The following is a 19,665-nucleotide window of genomic DNA, read 5'->3' as shown; positions in this document are numbered from 1 at the left end:
ATTGCTAATTATGTATAAGATGTGCTGACTTGATATGCAGATAATTGTTATTTATAACTTGATGTGTTGACTTGATATGATCCAATAATTAAGGGATTGTGTCTCTAACACCCCCCTTCAAACTGGTGGTGAGTGAATCACACCAAGTTTGTGTCTTAGTTGACTGAAACGTGTGTGACTTAATGGCTTGGTGAGACAATCTGCAATTTGATCCGTTGTAGGAACATAAGCCACAACAACCTTATTTTGTAGTACTTGGTCTCTGATGTAATGAACATCAATTTCAATATGCTTAGAACGAGCATGCAATACTGGATTAGAAGCTAGTGCCTTGGCACTCAAGTTATCACACCATAGTATGGGCTTCCTTGGCAATGGGAGTTTCAGTTCAAAAAGTAGTGAACGAATCCATGCTATCTCAGCAGCTAGGTCAGCTAGTGCTCTGTACTCTGACTCTGTGCTTGATCTTGATAATACTTTTTGTTTTCTTGAGGACCAAGAGATGAGTGTTTCACCAAGGAACACACATTGACCAGCCATGGATTTTCTGTCATCAATACTAGTGGCCCAGTCTGCATCAGAAAAACCTGTTATATCCAAGTCAGTGGATGGCTTGATGTGCAGGCAATAATTGATGGTGCCTTGGAGATATCTCAAGATTCTTTTTATACCTTGCCAATGGTCAGTGGTAGGTGAACTCATGTATTGACTGAGTTTATTAACAGAAAAGGCTATGTCAGGTCTTGTGTGAGTTAAATATTGCAGCCCTCCTATGGCTTGTCTGAACACAGTTGGATCTTTCAATTTCTCCCCCTCAACTGTGAAATGTCTTCCTGTTATCATCGGTGTTGGACATGGTGAGGCATTTTCCATCTTGAATTTCTTCAGCAAGTCACCGATGTATTTGGATTGTTTAAGGTACATTCCACTTGCATCTCTTTGTACTTCTATGCCCAGAAAGTAGTGTAAACGACCCAAATCTTTGAGAGAGAAGACATCATTAAGTTGTTTGATGAAAGCTTGAAGGAAATTGTTGCTGCTGCCTGTGACTATTATGTCATCCACATATATAAGGAGAAATGTGATATGATCTTTACCTTTTAAAAGAAAAAGAGAAGGATCACTTTTTGTGTTTTGAAAGCCCCAATTTAACAATGCAGTTTTCAGACTATCAAACCAAGCTCTCGGTGCCTGCTTCAGCCCATAAATTGCTTTAGATAGTTTGCATATGTGATTAGGCTTGGTAGGATCAACAAATCCTTCGGGCTGATGCATGAATACGGTTTCTTTGAGGTATCCATTTAGGAACGCATTGTTGATGTCTAGTTGCCTAACTTCCCAATTGAGGTGTACTGCAATTGAGAGGATGACTCTGACTGTGCTAGCTTTGACTACAGGACTAAATGTTTCTTCATAGTCGATTCCAGCTGTTTGTTGAAACCCCTTTGCAACTAGTCTGGCTTTCCTCCTTTCTATGGAACCATCTGACTTGTATTTGGTCTTGAAGACCCATTTTGAGTCAACTATGTTTTCTTGATCTTGGTAAGGGACTAGTATCCACGTCTTGTTGGACATGAGAGCTTGAAACTCCTTTTGCATTGCTTCTTTCCATAAGGTTCTTGTGAGAGCTTCCTTGACATTTGCAGGTTCCACTGTGTCTTTGTAAGTCTCAGTGATTCCAATGTAAGGTAGCTTCGGCTTGTGAATGCCTGACTTACTCCTTGTGTGTATTGCATTACTTGTATTTGTGTCCAAGCTTGATTCACCCACATTTTGCTGCTGAACTATGTCTGGTGTCTCTTCATGAGTGGTGTCACCTTCTAATGAACCATTGTCAGTTTGTTCTGTGTCACTAGTAACACCTTGAGAGTCTTCTTCGTTTGTCTCATCTTGATTTTCTTCTTCAATGATTGGTATGCTAGCATCATTGATAGAATTACCTGCACTGCACAAAGGAAAAGAAGTAGATGGATTGTTAATTGTTGTTTTCAAAGGACTTCTTGTATTGAGAAACCCCTCATGGAATGGAAAAAGGTCTTCATTAAAGATGACATGTCTTGATATGAAAGTCCTTCCATGAGAGTTGAGACATTTGTAACCTTTGTGGGAGTTGCTATATCCCAAGAACACACACCTGGTTGTGTGGAATTGTAGCTTGTGTTGGTTATACGGTTTGAGGCAAGGGTAACACGCACAACCAAATGGTTTTAGCAACTTATAGTCAGGTTCTTTATGAAATATGAGTGAATAGGGACTCTCATTTTGAGTAACTTGGGATGGTAGTCTGTTAATGAGGTATACTGCAGTAGAGAAGGCTTCCCACCAATAATGTAAGGGCATTTGAGCTTGTGCAAGTAAGGTTAAGCCAAATTCAGCTATATGTCTGTGTTTCCTCTCGGCTCTTCCATTTTGTTGAGAGGTATATGGGCATGACATTCTAAATTGTATACCAGCATCTATTGCAAGTTTCTGCACAGGTTTGTATTCACCACCACCATCACATTGAATTACTTTGATTCTTTTATTGAACTGGTTTTCAGTTAGGTTTTTAAATTGAGTAAAAGCCTGCACAGTTTCAGACTTTTGTTTCAAGGGATAAATCCAGGTAAACCTACTGAAATCATCAATAAAGTGCACATAGTATTTAAAACCAGAGGAAGACATTATTGGTGCTGGACCCCATACATCAGTATGGACCAACTCAAGTGGTTCCTGGGCATGAGAAGAAGAAGACTTAAAAGGTAAAAGGTGCATTTTGCCATATTGGCATGCCTCGCAAAAACTAAAATTATCACTAGGTGGTACTTTGACATTACAACTTTTCAAGACTTTGTCTAAGACCTTATTATTAGGATGACCAAGTCTCCTATGCCAGCTTTCCTTGACAGATACAAAAGCATATGGGTTTCCTTTGGTGCCTGAGAGCTGGTATAATCCATTTTTAAGTAGCCCTTTTAGTATTACCTTCCCTGTCAATTTTTCCTTCACAAAGCAACAATTTTTATCAAACTCAACAAATATGTTGTTGTCAGCAGCCAATTTTGAAACACTTAATAGATTTTTGGTAATGTTAGGTACATATAAGACATCATCTAAATTGAGTGACTTAAGTTTTGAAGAACCTGTGGCCACAATCTCTAATTTATCACCATTACCAACAACCAGAGAATTCTTACCATGGTGCTCAGTCAAGTCTTGGAACTTGTCAGTTTGATGTGTTACATGATTGCTTGCACCGCTATCAAAGTACCAGTCATAGTCTTCGACTGAGTTCTGAGAGGCTATGAAGGCATTGTGAGATCCTTGCTTGTCACTGTCTGCTGAATAATTGGATCTTGAGTAGTTTTTGTCAAACCTGTGAAAGCAATTTATTGCAGTGTGATTAGTCTTGCCACAGACTTGGCATGGTGCTTTGGATGACCTGCCTCTTCCTCTGCCTCCTCTCCAACCTCTGAAGTTGGAACCTCTCCAATTGTTGTTGGAATTGAACCTGTTGTCTCGGTGATCAAATTTGTTTGCAACATTTGCTGTTGCATTCAAATTAAGATTGGTGAGGTTATTCAGTTGCTCAATTCTACTTTCAAAAGTTAGTAATTGAGCTTGTAAATCCACCCAGCTGAGTGTAGTATGATCGGACAATTTTACAACTATAGGATTATATTCAGAATCCAAACCATTAAGAGTTTGAATGATCAGATCAGAATTTGAAATCGGATTGCCGGCAAGTTTGAGTTTGTCAGCAAGGTTCTTCATTTTGATTAGATAGTCTTCCATTTTCATTTCCCCTTTTCTGATGCTGTGAAATTCAGACTTGAGATAAATGATTTGAGACCTTGTGTGTGCTCCAGCCAGACTTTGAGCCTCATCCCAAAGCTGTTTGGAGGTCTCACAATGCAGCAGCTGAGTTGCCATTTCAGTAGCCATCGAGTTGAGCATCCACCCAAGGAGGCGTTGATCATTGGCTTGCCATTCTTCAAAGGCAGGGTTGTTGCTCTTGCTTGAGTCCGAAGAGGTAATGAATTCTTCAGGACACTTTTTCGTTCCCAACATATATCCATCGAGCTTGCATCCTCTGACCACTGGTAGAACTAGAGATTTCCATAGGGGATAATTGTTTCTGTCCAGCTTGACAGATACAGATGATGGTAGGTCATTTTTGTTGTTGTTGGCAGCGGAAGCCATGTTTTTCTGATGGATCAAGAGCTTTTCAGCTTAAGAGCTCTGATGCCAAGATAGAAAGTTTGTATTGTATTTCTTATCTTTAAAATGTTGAGTAAGACATACAATATATACAACAGAATATGATAAGCTATAAGGAAACATAATTGCTAATTATGTATAAGATGTGCTGACTTGATATGCAGATAATTGTTATTTATAACTTGATGTGTTGACTTGATATGATCCAATAATTAAGGGATTGTGTCTCTAACAATATTTGTCTATGTTTGATTGCTTATTATTTTTGCGCATTTATAATCAAATTGATTATTTCCATAATAGAAAAATAATCAAGTTGATTTTTTGGTTACAAATAAAGAAATATGTGGTTTCATACATGTGGTTTTATACATGTGATTTTGTAATCAAGTTGATTACAAAATAAGAATATCCGCCAATTAAAGTGGTTCAGATGGTAAGTAGTCTCATACATGTGGTTTTACTGCTACATGATGACTTCTTTGGTGTATAATTTAATATTGAGGAGTGGTGAGGAAGCCTTCTTGATCTTCAATTTTCTTTAGGTCACATGATATAAACTTTTTTAAATAGACGAAATGCCAATAACAATTGGATACCTACATACAAGTAGAGGAGTAGAAGTTTGAACCCTATTTAATTAGTGGGTTTGATCTATCAATTTTGACATTTTTGTTAGTTATGCTAGGATTTGTGGACCACATGGTATAAATTTTACTCATTAAGTTTACTAAAAATTAATCAAGCCGTAAATGATGTCTATGACGGTTGGCTGGAGTTGGCGATATGCCCTGGAGCTCAACTCACCTAAACTTTTTCTTATAAAAAATTGATCAATCTTTCGAAAGTATTTAATATTTATTTTTGTGTTTAATATTACAAAAAACAAATTATCTTGAAAAAGTCTCTAATTTTGTTGTTAATATCTAAAGGGTCTCTTTTCCAAATTTCATTTAAGGCCTCTAGATTTGTTGGGCCGACGGCTTGGTGATGAACCCGACTCAAGTCAATTAAAATTCGAAACCCTCACTTCAGCTCTGTCGCCGCAGATACAACGGTATGCCCCTCCTTGTCTTCCTTCATTGTAATCTTATTTTCATGTATTTTATTTTTCATTGTTTTGAATTAAACTGAATTTTTCTTATTTTCTTAATCATGATACCTTTCAAGATGAAGAATCTCTCCCTTGGTGATGCATTAGGGTTATTCTCAGCATTAAAACGTAAGTTTGGATATGAGAAAGGGGGAAAATATGAATCTTTTCTACAAATTATGAAGGATTTCAAGGCTGAAACAATTGATGCTAGGGTTGTCAAATTAAGAGTGTACGAGTTGTTGGATGGCCATGAAGATTTAATTTTGAGATTCAACACCTTCTTGCCAGCTAAATATGAAATCAAACTTCCATTGGATCGTGATGATGATGATGAAGAACAAGATGGTCGAATGACAGAGACAAATATCGAAGTGCTAAAGAAATATCGAATCACACCTTCAGTTCAGCTGGACACTGGTTAGTAGCATACCATTATTCTACTTCACATGTGTTGATTATTTTATATATTTATATATTTCTTCTTATTTATGCAGTTTTTTGCTATAATCTACCATATATAGCTATATAAAGTGTCAATAAATTGGTCCATCGTTATTGTATTGAGAGAAGCGAGTGTAAGATTAAGGGATTAAGTTTGTTACAGTACTTTGCATTTGTTGAGTATGGCTCATAGTTTAACGATAAGTTGGTAGGGTCCCTTAAGGTTTAGGGGAAATCTTGTCAATTGGGTATAGTATTTAAACAAAAATTGTAATCTTTAACCCCAAGATTGAAATTTAATAATAGAAAGGTACATGATTGGCCAAACTTTGTGATCAAATTTCGGGTGTTCTTTGTTTGTGTTTTTCTATTTGTTTTCTTTTGTACAAGTTGATGATATATTTTCATGTATCAAACAGATGAAGGCTATATCTTTGGATAATTAAAAGTAGGGGTTTGGAGTGCATGCATTTTATGTCCATAGGAAACTAATGTTCACTTGTAAAAACTGTCTTGATTAAAAGAAAATATAGCAGAAGCTCCTTGCATCCAGAAAATATTTTGTAAACATTCAATCGAAAAAAATAAAAGTACTTCAAGAAGAAATTATTATATAACATTGATCAACCTTAAGATTCTCTATTTTATCTGGTTTCCAACTCAGCATACTTCTCAATCATTTATCTTGTAATCTGTAGCTCTAAGCAAGAATTCAAATAATAGAAAGCATCCACTGTGTGTTTTTTAGTTTGCGTTTTTTTATTTCTTTTATTGTGAACATGGCTGCCGTTCTAACAACATTGTTGAAGAGATAAATTTATGATAGAATAGAAATAGTTCATGTAACAAAGTACTAAAAAATTTATGGAGGGTATATCTTTGGTGTACTAAAAATATTGTTAGGGGTTCATGCATTTTATGTCCATGGGAAACTAATGTTTACTGATAAACTCTGTCTTGATAGTTTCCTCTGAAACTTTGGAATTAAATTAGAAATTATCGTTGTTAGTCTCATCCTTTGGATTCCCTCTTTTATAGTTTTCCAACTCAGCATACTTCCCATCCAGCTCATACTCATATGCCATTTATTTATCTCCTATATGAGTTGTTGGCCTAGTTTCAACCAATATTACTATTGAAAGTGTTTAGACGCGATAAAAAATATTTCTTTCGACCTATTCTGAAGGTAAGAAGACGACTCATATTGATAGAATATTAATTAATAATTTATGCTATCAGTTAGAATGTTAATTTCCCTGTGAGGGTGAAAATTGCTATCTAATGTTTCAATTGCTATACATTGGCGTGATCCCGAAAATGGGATAATAAACTATTCACATTAAAGTGTTGGTCTCCATTTTTGTTTGGGAATATAATGGGAAATAAATATTTCTTTATCTTTCTGTTTTTAATGATAGTATACAAGATGAACAATAAAAAAACATATATTTTGGAAATATGAAAAAAGCATATGTTTTTAAATCACCTAACCTTGTCATTGTTGTGATACACAGGGGAAGCCATGAATAACATAGAAGATAATTGTCCATTTTCCTGGGATATGCTTGATGTCATTTCCAGAGATCTAGATTTCGATGACCTCTTTCAATTTTCTGGCGTGTGCAAGAATTGGAGGGAGTTTCATAAAACTTACTGGAAAAAGTTCTTGGCATCCCAAGAACCATTACTTATTAAAAAGTCTTACCATGATAAGAAATCCTTTTCCTTCATCAGCATAGCTGACCGAAAAGTTTATCACTCGAAGACGATCAATCAATTCTGGCACTTTGCCTATTTTGGCAGTTCTAGCGGATATTTGATCATGAGAGGGGACAACAATTCTTTTCTGCTATTAAATCCATTTACAAGAAGAAAGAAGGTAATCAATACATCAACCTTTAAAGTCAATTCTACTTATTTTGCTTACCATGTGTTACTTGCTTTTGGCAAAGGCTCGGAGGAATTTGTCTTAGTTGCTTCATGTAAAAGTTCTAGCAGTTTGTATGTCTATCAGTCTCGAAATTTGGGTTGGGTTACATATTTAACAATGGGAAATGCATGGAAGGTTGTTGACTTTGTTGTGTTTCATAATACTATATATGTTGTCACCAACGAGGCCATCATAGGTGTACTCGACTTGAATTCCTCAAATATAAAATTTTTAGAAATGAAGAGTATGCCCGATGTAACATCTATGTCACACCTAAGGTTGGTTTGTTGTGATGGACAACTTTTAGTGGTTCATATTGAGTCCGAGGAAATATTGAATGTTTACAAGATAGACTTCTCAACCATGAATTATGTCAAGCTGGAAACTTTGGGCGACATTGCCTTATTTTATGCTTCGGGGGAATACTTCTATGCATTGAACAACCCGAGGAGGTGGGGTTTTGAAAGCAACTCTTTGTATGCCATCAATCTTTCATCGACAACATGTAAAGTGTGTTTAGGGGATGATAACAGACTGCCAAAATACATTAAGCATGATAGAACTCGAGTTCCTCCAACGGAAAATGCCTACTTGCTGGATTGGTGCTTTAGACATCAACAATATGAGGTGGATTTTTCTCCAGATGAGTAACATGGTTATTGTACACAATGTAGCTTGTGATATTTGTGTTTGGACCATGTTCTTTATGATGCCCTTTTGTTTTCCAATAATTTGACTAGACTAAAAAAACATGTCATGGTGTATGGTTTCAACATTAGAGAACTATTGAGATGAATAGTTTTGAAATGGATGCTGATATTGTTAAAACCAGTGTACCATCTTTTGTTGTTGTGTTTTGGTTTGAAAGCATAAATTTAACATTTCCTTTTATTTTCTTCTTCTGATTTGGTTCATAATTAATCATTCTTTTGTGGAAAAATTCTTTTCTTTTGTTGTTGTTGTGGAAAACCGTATTTTAAAGTTCTAACTATGCCTGCAAAAAAATTATGAAAAAATTCAACCTCCAAATTACTATTTTGGACATCACGTATATTAGAGGGTAAAAAATAGAAAGAATCTCAAATTACAGATGTAGAATATATGTCTTTATTTTTATAAGATCATTTTGAACAATTAACCCTAATTTTTTTTGGCATATCTATAAGTAAAAAAAAAAGTATTAATAATCTTACGCACCTAGCTTGTACAACACTGGTATAAAAACCGAATTTGGATTCATTGCAGTTGAATTCCTTGCAGTTAGGTGCAGTCACATGTATAAAGAAGGGGAACCTTTGTGAGTAAACTTCAGGAACTGTAGGAAAACACAACTTTGCAAAAGCCTCACGCTATTACGTTTTCTCCTCCTTCGTTTCTCTCCATGTGACCGACGCTACAGGTGCTTCATTTTGTGAACCTCGACGTTGAAAAGAACGAATAAGGTAAAACTTATTAGTTCTTAATGGGTGAAGGATTAGGGTTTTTGTCCCTCTTATTTATTGAGGGTTTATTCGTGGGTTAGATTAGAGATTTTTGGTTTGTTTGTGGGCTAGATTTTAGAGAGTTTTGAAGGAAAAACATTGGAGGACTAATCTTATATTTTTATATATATTTAAAATTTTAAAAAATATGTGAGTATATGATATCAAGTTGTTTATGGTTTAGCCCTCCAAAGACCTTCCCCGCTAAACCCTCCAAAATCCAATTTGCAAACACATCCTTAGGGTTTAAGGTTTAACACACTCCAAAATCCAAGTCGCTTCACTCAAATCTTCTTTTTATCAATTTGTTTTGTACTGAATTATATTCAGTTTGCTTTATTTTGTTGATATTAATAAGTATTCCCTTCAAGATGGCGAACTCCTTTGAGAATGCATTAGCGTTAATCACAATAAAAGATGAGTTTGATCAAGATAAGGATAGGGAAAAGTATGATGAGTTTTTAGAAATTGTTAAGGATTTCTTGGCTGCAGCAATTGATAGAAATGTTGTCGCTACAAGAGTGAATGAGCTGTTTCAAGGGCATAAAAATTTAATTTTGGAGTTCAAGGACTTCTTGACAAAGAAATTTAATTTTGGAGTTTCAATCTTAGAGAAGTATTGAGATGAAAAATTAGTTGATTACATTCTCTATTATGGTATCTTTGTTGCTTAAAAAAAATAAAGATTACAATGTCTTTCAGTTAACATTTCTTTTTTGGTTATGCATTCCATTTCAATTCGTTTTGTTAATTTTTTTGGTTCTGCGTTACATCTAGGAGTGAAAAATATATCTATCTTTAACAACATGTTGAAGATAAAATGTGGACCACTTATAGGAGATAGTTTGGATAGTTGTCTTCTCCATATATCTATATTTAATCACACTCTAATGTTTACAAAAATGAAGATGAAAAACTATATGTTTTCAAGTCATTTTCGTCACATCTAGCAATTCTTTTGGTTTTTAATACATGTTGAATCACTCGTCACTCATTTTTTACCAACATTTTTCTTTGAATAATTTCTAGACCAACTTTAGAAAATAAGTGAAAATAAGTGAATATGTTAATTTGGTTATTATTTCAAATGTTTCAACTGACATTTTTAAAAATTAATCAAATGTTCTAGAATCATCATGGGTTGAGTCAAGTAAGAAGAGGTTAGACTCTCCTACACGATTACTTCCGGTGGAAGAAACCTATAAATAAAAACAAATAGTAATAGATATACCAGAAACTAATTTTTTCCAAATTATTATCACAGTGGCATGCCTTCTTATATATTTTTACAGAATTTAAATTTAGATTATGGGAGGGGCACCTCTGATCATAACAACAATTTACAATGAAATTTATGTATAATCTACCAATTCGAATCCAAGTTTCAGATAGTGTAAGTGAATATTTTTTTTTTTTAAAACCTTATCAGTAGTCATTTGTTATGCTATGGGAAGTGCTTGTGAAGTGCTAGAATAAAACACTTGAAAAATTTACAAACACTTATTGGTTTATAAATATCTTCCAACCTCAACACAACTTTATATTTAGACAAAAGTTCACTACAATCTACTGACACATCAAAACTGATAATAATTTGACAAATATGTGTCAGTGCCATGTTGATGTTGGGCACTGGGCACGCATTCGATAGAGATCAAAATGCTCAATACAAAACTATTGTCTGATCTCAAGTTTGTATATAATGTTAAAAGTGTTTTTGCAATAACTCAATTTACTAATTCAATCTGTCAAAGGAAGCCTAGCATGAAGTTGAGGAACCACATCACCAACAACCTATTGTAAAACAACAGGCAAGACAAATATCAGATTTCACAGTGTTTTTGCTGTTTTTTAATCAAAAAATTCAAATATCATAAACTATCTTGATTTAAAAAAGGTAAAAGTCCTTTTGTTTTGACAGCAATTTTGCTTTTTTTTTTCTTTCATAAACTATCTTGAAGAGTTTATGGAAATAAGCTGAAAATATCATATGAGCATGTTATAAGTTGTTTCCATAAGCCCTCCTAACAAGTGATTGTGCCGGAAAGATTAAAAAAAAAAAAAGTCAATTATTAAAATGCAATGTTGTTTTACATTGGGAAAATTTAGCACATATGATTTATTTTCTGCGCAGATACGTTATCATGTGATTCAAGATGCACACATTTTCAATGAGCTAGAAGCTTTGTCAGAAGCTTTGTTTTTCTTAGGGTTTTGATGCACCTACAGCTATAAGTTCCTTTTCAAGAAGCCATACTTGCCCATCAAAATTGGCGCCGTGGTCCCAAGCCAACACTACCGTGCCAACCCAAGTGGATTTCTACGAGCTATAAGTTAATTCAAACTACTCTTACATGTGACTCAAGATGCATGCATGCACACAAACACACACACATTCATGGAAAATCAATTTCATTACCATTATGCACATTCAACCTATCTTTTCTTACTTCAATTCTTTAGCTCATCATATAAGGGTTTTTCTAAATTTAATTTACATAAACAAATAGAAAAATAATCTTGATGTATAGGTAGAAGCAAAAAGATTAAAGATGCATACATCAACATTAATGCACTGCACACACACACATTTGTTTCTCTAAAATAAGGGTTGCGTAATTTATCCATTGAAATTACTAAAACAAAAAATATATTTTAAAGAGTTGTTGGATGCACCTTTCACTTATAAGGGCTTGATGAAGTCAACCTTTGCCGATCGTGAGTTTTGAAGCAAAAAGTCCACTGTTTCGGCAGGTATGCTTATAGGTTGGAACACTTTTATTTTCAGTGACTTCAAGTTACACAACAAGGAAGGGAGCTTAATCTTCAATAAATCAGGAAATAAGAAAATATCCTATAAGCAAACAACAAGTATTAGGATCAGTTGCAAGTCATATTTTTGATAAAAATTTATAAATATAATCTAAAAAACAGCATTAATTTTCAGATATAAAGTACCGTAAGGGCAAAGAAATTGATGGTCAATGATTCGATATTAGCAAGTTCAACCAGCCAGTTGAATATAATTGATGATTTCTCCCCTGATCCCATATAACGCGATGAATGAATATTTACATGTTTGATAGAAGAGAGAACGCTCTTGCTCCCAACAAGTTTTGGAATATATTGACCACAACTATAATTAAAGGTATGAACAGTTGGAGCATATAACTCAATTCCGAAATAGGTTCTGAAATTGTCCCTAGGATCACCATCATACATACATATAGTTAAACTGAGAAGCTTGGTACTTGAAATGCAAAGGTTTCGTGCATCCAGAAGTACACAGCAGTCAATGATCAAAGTATCCAACATGTTAAATGCGGAAAAGGGGTCGACACAATTGTGGAAGGTGGTGCAACGGCCATAACTTGTGCTGCGACGAAAGGCAACGTACTTTAGAGACAAAGTGGTTAATGCTGGGAAATTGAGAAAATTTGGAAATATTTGCATCGAGCCAGAGTGTAACAAAAAACTACTAGAAAGATGAAGGGACGTTAAAGTATGAGATGAAAAGAAGCGTGGTGGAAGGTCTTCAATAATAGCATAACTGATTCGAAACTGTTGGACATTGTGTGAAAAAGCATATTCTATAATCATTCGGTATAGGCTAATCCCCATAAAATGATTGTAGTGCAACTGCAAGCAGAGAGTATGGATAGCTGTTGAGTGATCTCGAAGCGACAAAATATGATACACGAATTGTTCCAAACTTCTTTGGGTCCTAAAGTTTGAAGAACTTAAGGTAAGCGTGGGAAGAGTCTTCCAGAGATTGATCCATCTTTTGGATAAAATACAAGTTTGAACGGCCTCTTTGGCGTTTAAAAAGGAGAGTATGAGATGGAGAACGCAACCGGATAAATCACTGATAAGGTCGTCTTCATTTTTGCTGTCGTCCTTGTGATGCCTCTTGTGTCTTTCCATTGTTGTCTTCAAAATAAGGAAGAAATATTAGTCTTCAAAATTGTTTGATAAGTTTTTAGTTTATAAGAATCAAGAAATATAACACAACAACAATTAACAAACATATACAACGCTTACCCTTATGTGATGTGAGCAGCTGCCTCTCGTGAGTGGGAGGATGATTGGTATTTTGAAGCATGCATTTGATTTTATTAGGGTTCTGTAACTGATTAGTGGGCTTGGGCTTTATATTTATTTCTAGGAAGTTTCTTTTTACACTTCCTTTGCTTCTCCCGCACCCTCTATGTTTCACGCTTTACCGGTTCATATTGTATAATTTGTACCAGCCTTTCTAGTGCGAAAGCAAGATAATTGTAAAGTCTGTTGAGGTTGATAATACATAGTGTAAGAAACCGATCTAGTGTGATCAAGAATAATAGGGTTGCTCAAAACGTTCTGGTAGTTGTACGATGGTGGAAAATTTTACACAGTGTAAGGACTAGACTTGGCCACATTAGGAAAACAATAATAATTCTTAAACACAAATCACACACAATCACGTTCATAATATTGTCATGACATTATCCAAAATGATATGATCCTTATTAAATTAATTGCATAACATCTATTCATAATAGTCTGGTTCTTAGTAAATTATTTCTAGTTCTTATTAATTTAATTGTCTAATATTTATCGTTATGCTATCTAGAACGATCCAGTCCTTATTAATTTAATTGCCTAATATTTATCATTATACTAACGAGAACAATCTAGTCATTATTAAATTAATTGTCTATCCTCTCCCAAGAATTTCTTGAGTACAAAAGTTTTGTAAGTTGCAGGACTAAATGTTAAAGTTGAGGAATCTCAGCTGACCTCGAATAAAATTTAGCTTCCATCAACAAAACGGTAAATATAATTATTATTTTTTTAGGGAAATAAATATGTTAATCACTATCTATAATAATATGTTAGCATAAGAATTTACTTGAAGGATTTTGTGGAAATCATTATGGTTCTAGGACCATAGCTTCGAAATTCTTGAGATTGCTAGGAAACAATGCAAAAATGCGATAAATATCAGGTAGTCATAACATGGCCGGCCTTCAACACTTACAGACTTGACATCCTTGAAAAATGTCATATATATGTCGGCATGGACTTCCCATGCAATTATCACACACAACATAACCCAATTTTAAGCCAAATGTTCCAACAGGCATGTGAGCATTTTAACATCGATATCAATGGGAACACATAATCCCATTTTAACATCGATATACATATATACTCTATAGTTACATCCCTTAAAGAAACTAAAATAAGGTGTATTCATTTTTTTGTGTATGAATATTCATGCACTTTCATATCATGCACCTATACAATTTATGCTTTCTCTACTCATCATAACAAACACATTCTGGCTTGGCGTAAAAGATCAAGTACTTGGAGCATAACAACAATCTGAGCGTTAGCATATTTAAATCCCAAATAACAAAATGCGGCATTCCTGACCAAAAAAAAAAAATGCGGCATATAAAGACGGTATAACATCATGTGGAACAGAAAACCATAACTAGTTTAGATAAGTCCAATGCTTTGTGCACCATCCATCATTGAGTCAACAACATAAGTGACGATTTTTTGGCAAGTACTAAAACATCTTCAAAGTAATAAACATATATATGGAAAATGCTGAACACAGCGACAAAACAAATCGCGAGAACACCAGGAAGTAAATTTAGTGCTACACAGTTGAAAATCCAACCTCAACTATACCCCACCACCCCCATGTTTGTCGGCCAGTCTCTTATTTCATTGGATAGAATACAGTTCCCGAAGATTTCGTTATAACAACTGTCGCTGCATATAGCATTCCTGTAAACATATTAGTTCATCTCCAATGGGATTGGGATACTCATTCAGAGTTGTTTTGAAAATTAAAGTAAATTAAGATTAGATTTAGAAGTCCACTTAGGTTGGCCTCGTGGTATTGATTTGAGGTATGAGAGTGTGCATCTCCTTGAGTCTCAAGTTCAATTCACTCCGGTGTCAATTTAAGTGGGCTAATTTAGCTTCTTCAATAAAAAAAAATTGGATTTAGAATGATGATGGTGATTAGGATTTGTATGAATCCCCTCTATGTTCCTATTTGCTAATTTGAGGTCCGGAACAATAAAATCCGAGTTCCTATGATCATCGCAGTTTAAAAAATAGATCAAAATCAATTTCTTAGCTTAAGGTCTCTTATACATCACCCTATAATGTCTTAGACAAAAACTAGTATTATCAAAAGTTTGATTGAACATTAAACTATTACTCACACTGGTTGATTTCCTATGTGTAGATAAATTAACCATAGAACACTACACCAAGTTCTCCAGTTACAAAAACCATAGAACATACACCAAGTTCTCGGGTTATAAAATCTAGTGTTGATAGTGAATTGTTCCTTAAAATCATTTCAAAGTTGATCAAACAACGAAAAATATTGAACAAAATAATGAATAAAACAAGTCTCATATAGGACACTTGAAAAATTTACAAACACATGTTGGTTTGTAAATTCTTCCACCTCAGTACAATTTTAGAACACAGTAAACCAAACACCTCATCTCAATTTGGTTTTCACAAACAATACTAAAGAACAAGTGATTCATGAATTACTGGCACAAATGCCAGACACAACATTGACATATCAAAACTAATAATAATTTGAGAAAATAATTTAACTGAATGAAATTATGTGTCCATGTCATGTTGATGTCGGACAAGGAAAATACTCAATACAAAATCATTGTCTGATCTTAACTTTATATATAAATGGATACAATATGAGGTGTCATGATAACGTTCTTAAATTTCAATGTCAGATCATCTGGACCAAATGGCTGTGTCTATGCAACATCGATCTTTGCCTGCCTGACCCTCGTAAATGACTGGATTCACCGGAACATCCGGAAATATTAGTTTATTATAACTGTTTAACTAGACAACAAAATAAAGATATAGCTATTTACTTCTGCAATCATATCTTGATCAATTATATATACTCTTGATCAATTATCATATCTGCTCTATCTAATGTATAAAATTACAATTTGTTTATGCAATCATATCTTTTCAAATTATATATGTGGCTCTGATCGGATTATAAACAACTTAAATATACACTTATAGCGTACGCCCTTATCATAACAGTTCTTACTTCCAAGCTATTTCTATAACAAAAGTTTAATTAAAAACAAAATGTTTTCACAAGCTATTTCTATATCAAAGTTGTGACTACTCATACATGTGACTCAAGATGCATACATGAGAATGCATGCACACATATTCTTGGAAAATCAATTTCATTACCATTATGCACATTCTAGTTTCTCTGTTTCCTCAACATATAGGTATTAGTTTTTCATATTTCTATCATTTATTTTATAGACCAATCTTATTATGTCCAATGAAGCCAAATTCAATTTACTTAAACAAACATGTATAGTTGTGGAATGGTTAGAATCAATGAATTAGAATTGTATAAAAAAAGCGCCATAGAGAATAAAAAAAATTAAAGCTTTTTGATTCTGTGAGCTAGAAGTTTATTCTCAAATAAGGGTTTTGTAATTTATCCATTAAAAGTTATTATAACTAAAGACATTGCGGGAAATAGAAACATAGAAGGATGCAAAAATGAAATTACTAACCCAAAAAACTATTTTAAAAAGTTGTTGGATGCACCTTTCACCTTATAATAATGACTTGCTGAACTCAACCTTTGCTGAGGGTGAGTTTTGAAGCAAAAAGTCCACCAATTTGGCATGTGCCCATGGTTGGAACAATTTTAATTTTAGTGACTTCAAGTTACACAACAAGGAAGGGAGCTTAACCTTCAATAAATCAGGAAACACTAAAAGATCCTAAACAAACAAGATCTATTAGGATCAGTTGCAAGTCATATTTTTTATAAAACTTATAAATACAATCTAAAAATATAAAATACCGTAAGTGCAGAGGAATTGGCGGTCAATGATTCGATATTAGCAAGTTCAACCAGCCAGCTGAATAGAATTGATGTTTTGTTCCTTCGAAAACTCAATAAATGAATACTTACATGTTTGATAGAAGAGATAACACTCTTGCTCCCAAAAAGTTTTGGAATATATTCACCACCACTATATTCAAAAGTATGGACAGTTGGAGCATATAACTCGATTCCGAAAGAGGATCTGAAATTTTTCCGAGGATCATTATCGTACATACATATAGTTAAATTGAGAAGCTTGGTACTTGAAATGCGAAGGTTTTGTGCATCCAGAATTACACATAAGTCAATGATCAAAGTATTCAACATGTTAAATGTGGAAAAGGGGTCGACGCAACCATCATCATCACTTGTGCCGCAACGAAAGGCAAGGCGCTCTAGAGACAGAGTGGTTAATGCTGGGAAATTGAGAGAATTTGGAAATATTTGTGTCGAGCCAGAGCGAAACAAAGAATAACTAGAAAGATGAAGGGAGGTTAAAGTATGAGATGAAAAGAAGCATGGTGGAAGGTGTTGAATACTATTATAATTGATTCGAAAGCGTTGGACATTGTGTGAAAAAGTGTATTCTATGATCTTTTTGTATAGTCTAATCCCCATAAAATGATTGTAGTGCAAACAGAGAGCACGGATAGCACTTGAGTGATCACGAAGAGAGAAAATCTGAGACAGAAATTGATCGAAACTTGTGCAGGTCCTAAAGTTTGAAGAACTTAGTGTAAGGGTGGGAAGAGTATTCCAGAGATTGATCCATCTTTTGGATAAAATACAAGTTTGAACGGCTTCTTTGGCGTTTAAAAAGGAGAGTGTGTGAAGGAGAATACAATCTGATAAATCACTGATAAAGTCCTCTTCATGTTTGTTGTCGTTCTTATGTTTCGTCTTGCGTCTCTCCATTGTTGTCTGAGAAATTAAATTGATTAGAGAAAAAACTAACTATTAAACAAAACATAGAAATATTAGTCTGCCAAATTGTGTGTAAAATTTTTGTTTTTTAAGAATCAAGAAATGTAAACTAATAACAAACATATAGAAAGAGGGGGAATACCTTGTAATCACGCTGTAAACCTAATTTGATGTGAACACGCTGCCTCTCACGAGTGCAATGGCATTTTGAAGGATGCATTTGATTTATTAGGGTTGTGTAACTAATTATGATTAATGGGCTTGGGCCTTATTAATTTAATTAACTAAAATTTATCATTATAAACGATACCGTCCTTATTATTTTAATTGTTTAATATTTATCATTATATTATCCACCACAATATAATCCTTATTAAATTAATTGTCTAATTTATCCTTACAAGACTAAATTTTAAAAGGATCACAATTTAAAATATCTAACAACCATGTATTTTATCAATTCTGCAGAACACATTATATTTATTCATTGTCAAATCTGGCTACAAACCAAAAGCGAATAAAATTGAAATAATTGAGGTTGAATACAAGTCTTAGATCAACTGGGAAATGCTGAAATTGCAAGGTCGGACGTCATGATCCGGGTTCGAACTCGGAACCTCACAGTTGTGTGTGAGTTTAATTCAGTGAATTACCACTTCATCTAAGACTAAAAAAAAAAAAAGTTATGCTAATAAGTATCCTTAAGGCTCTAGTTAAGGATTCAAAAACATAAACAATTGCGAAATTTTACATAGAAAAAGTTACTTTTTGGTATTTCAATAAATCAAATATACAATTTCTAAGATAAGGTTTCTACTTTTAGTTTCTTAACAAATGCCCCAAGGGCTCTTGTTAGCATTTTCCATAAAAAAAATTGCATGATAGCAAATGACATCCGAACACTAAAATTTACGGTAAAAAATTCAACAAATGATACCCAAAAACTAACAACAAATTATCATAATATTGAGACTTTTGTGGGAGCCTACACTAAGTTGTATCATAACATTAAACTAAGGTCAACCACAAGTGAAATTGATATCAAATTTTCATCTAAAGTCGTCTTAAGACATTGGATATATGGATCACCTTACTTATCTATTATGGGTCATCTAGCAGATATTTAATCATGACACCGGAGGATAATTTATTTGTGCTATTGAATCCAAAGTAATCAATACATCAACCTTTGAGTAAATTTTTATTATTTTGCTTACCATGTCTTCCTAGATTTTGGAAAAGGCAGAGAGGAATTTGTCCTATTGGCTTTATGTAAATGTTTTGGCAGTTTGAATGTCTATCAATCTCAAAATTCTGACTGGGTTACTTACTTGATAGGTAAGGTTGTTGACTTTGTTGTCTTGCATGATACTATATGTGTAATATGTTGTCACTGACAAGGCAGACATATGTGTACTGGACTTGAATTCCGCAAATATAAATTTTTTGGAATTGAAAAGTATTCCTATTTTAACATCTTCCTCATACATAAGGTTGATTACTTGTGATGAACAACTCTTAATGATTCATATTATGTATAGGCTAAAATATGGTTTTGGTCCCTGCAAATATGTCTCGTTTTGGTTTTAGTTCCTGCAAAAAAAATTTGTTGTTTTTGGTCCCTGCAAATATGTCTCATTTTGGTTTTGGTCCCTGGCTCCACTTTTGTGAT

The 19,665-nt window shown here is 34.0% G+C and overlaps 3 protein-coding genes and 1 non-coding gene across 4 annotated transcripts; 1 reads left to right on the top strand and 3 right to left on the bottom strand.

Annotated features, from left to right (window-relative positions):
* Positions 1-3,578: 3,578 nt before the first annotated feature.
* Positions 3,579-3,712, bottom strand: LOC120579821 (small nucleolar RNA Z247). Its single transcript, XR_005645564.1, has one exon. It is a non-coding gene; the product is annotated as a small nucleolar RNA Z247 (small nucleolar RNA).
* A 1,460-nt stretch (positions 3,713-5,172) lies between these two features.
* LOC120579674 (uncharacterized) lies at positions 5,173-8,515 on the top strand. The gene is made up of 3 exons (XM_039832338.1): positions 5,173-5,257; positions 5,371-5,713; positions 7,252-8,515. Exons 2-3 carry the CDS (start codon positions 5,371-5,373, stop codon positions 8,316-8,318), a joined length of 1,410 nt encoding a protein of 469 aa, XP_039688272.1. The 5' UTR covers positions 5,173-5,257; the 3' UTR covers positions 8,319-8,515.
* A 2,373-nt stretch (positions 8,516-10,888) lies between these two features.
* Positions 10,889-13,072, bottom strand: LOC11427952 (F-box/LRR-repeat protein At3g26922). Its single transcript, XM_024780152.1, has 3 exons — positions 12,107-13,072; positions 11,856-12,002; positions 10,889-10,942 (listed from the first exon to the last, which is right to left on the bottom strand). The coding sequence occupies exons 1-3, from the start codon at positions 13,070-13,072 to the stop codon at positions 10,889-10,891; spliced, it is 1,167 nt and encodes a 388-aa protein (XP_024635920.1).
* Positions 13,073-16,505: 3,433 nt separating this feature from the next.
* LOC120579668 (uncharacterized) lies at positions 16,506-17,962 on the bottom strand. Its single transcript, XM_039832319.1, has 2 exons — positions 17,046-17,962; positions 16,506-16,962 (listed from the first exon to the last, which is right to left on the bottom strand). The coding sequence occupies exons 1-2, from the start codon at positions 17,685-17,687 to the stop codon at positions 16,792-16,794; spliced, it is 813 nt and encodes a 270-aa protein (XP_039688253.1). The 5' UTR covers positions 17,688-17,962; the 3' UTR covers positions 16,506-16,791.
* Positions 17,963-19,665: the final 1,703 nt, after the last annotated feature.

The sequence above is a fragment of the Medicago truncatula genome, chromosome 3 (assembly GCF_003473485.1).
Source record: "Medicago truncatula cultivar Jemalong A17 chromosome 3, MtrunA17r5.0-ANR, whole genome shotgun sequence".
NCBI classification, from domain to species: domain Eukaryota; kingdom Viridiplantae; phylum Streptophyta; class Magnoliopsida; order Fabales; family Fabaceae; genus Medicago; species Medicago truncatula.
Note: the sequence above shows the minus strand (reverse complement) of the source record. Positions and strands in the feature narration are given on the sequence as shown.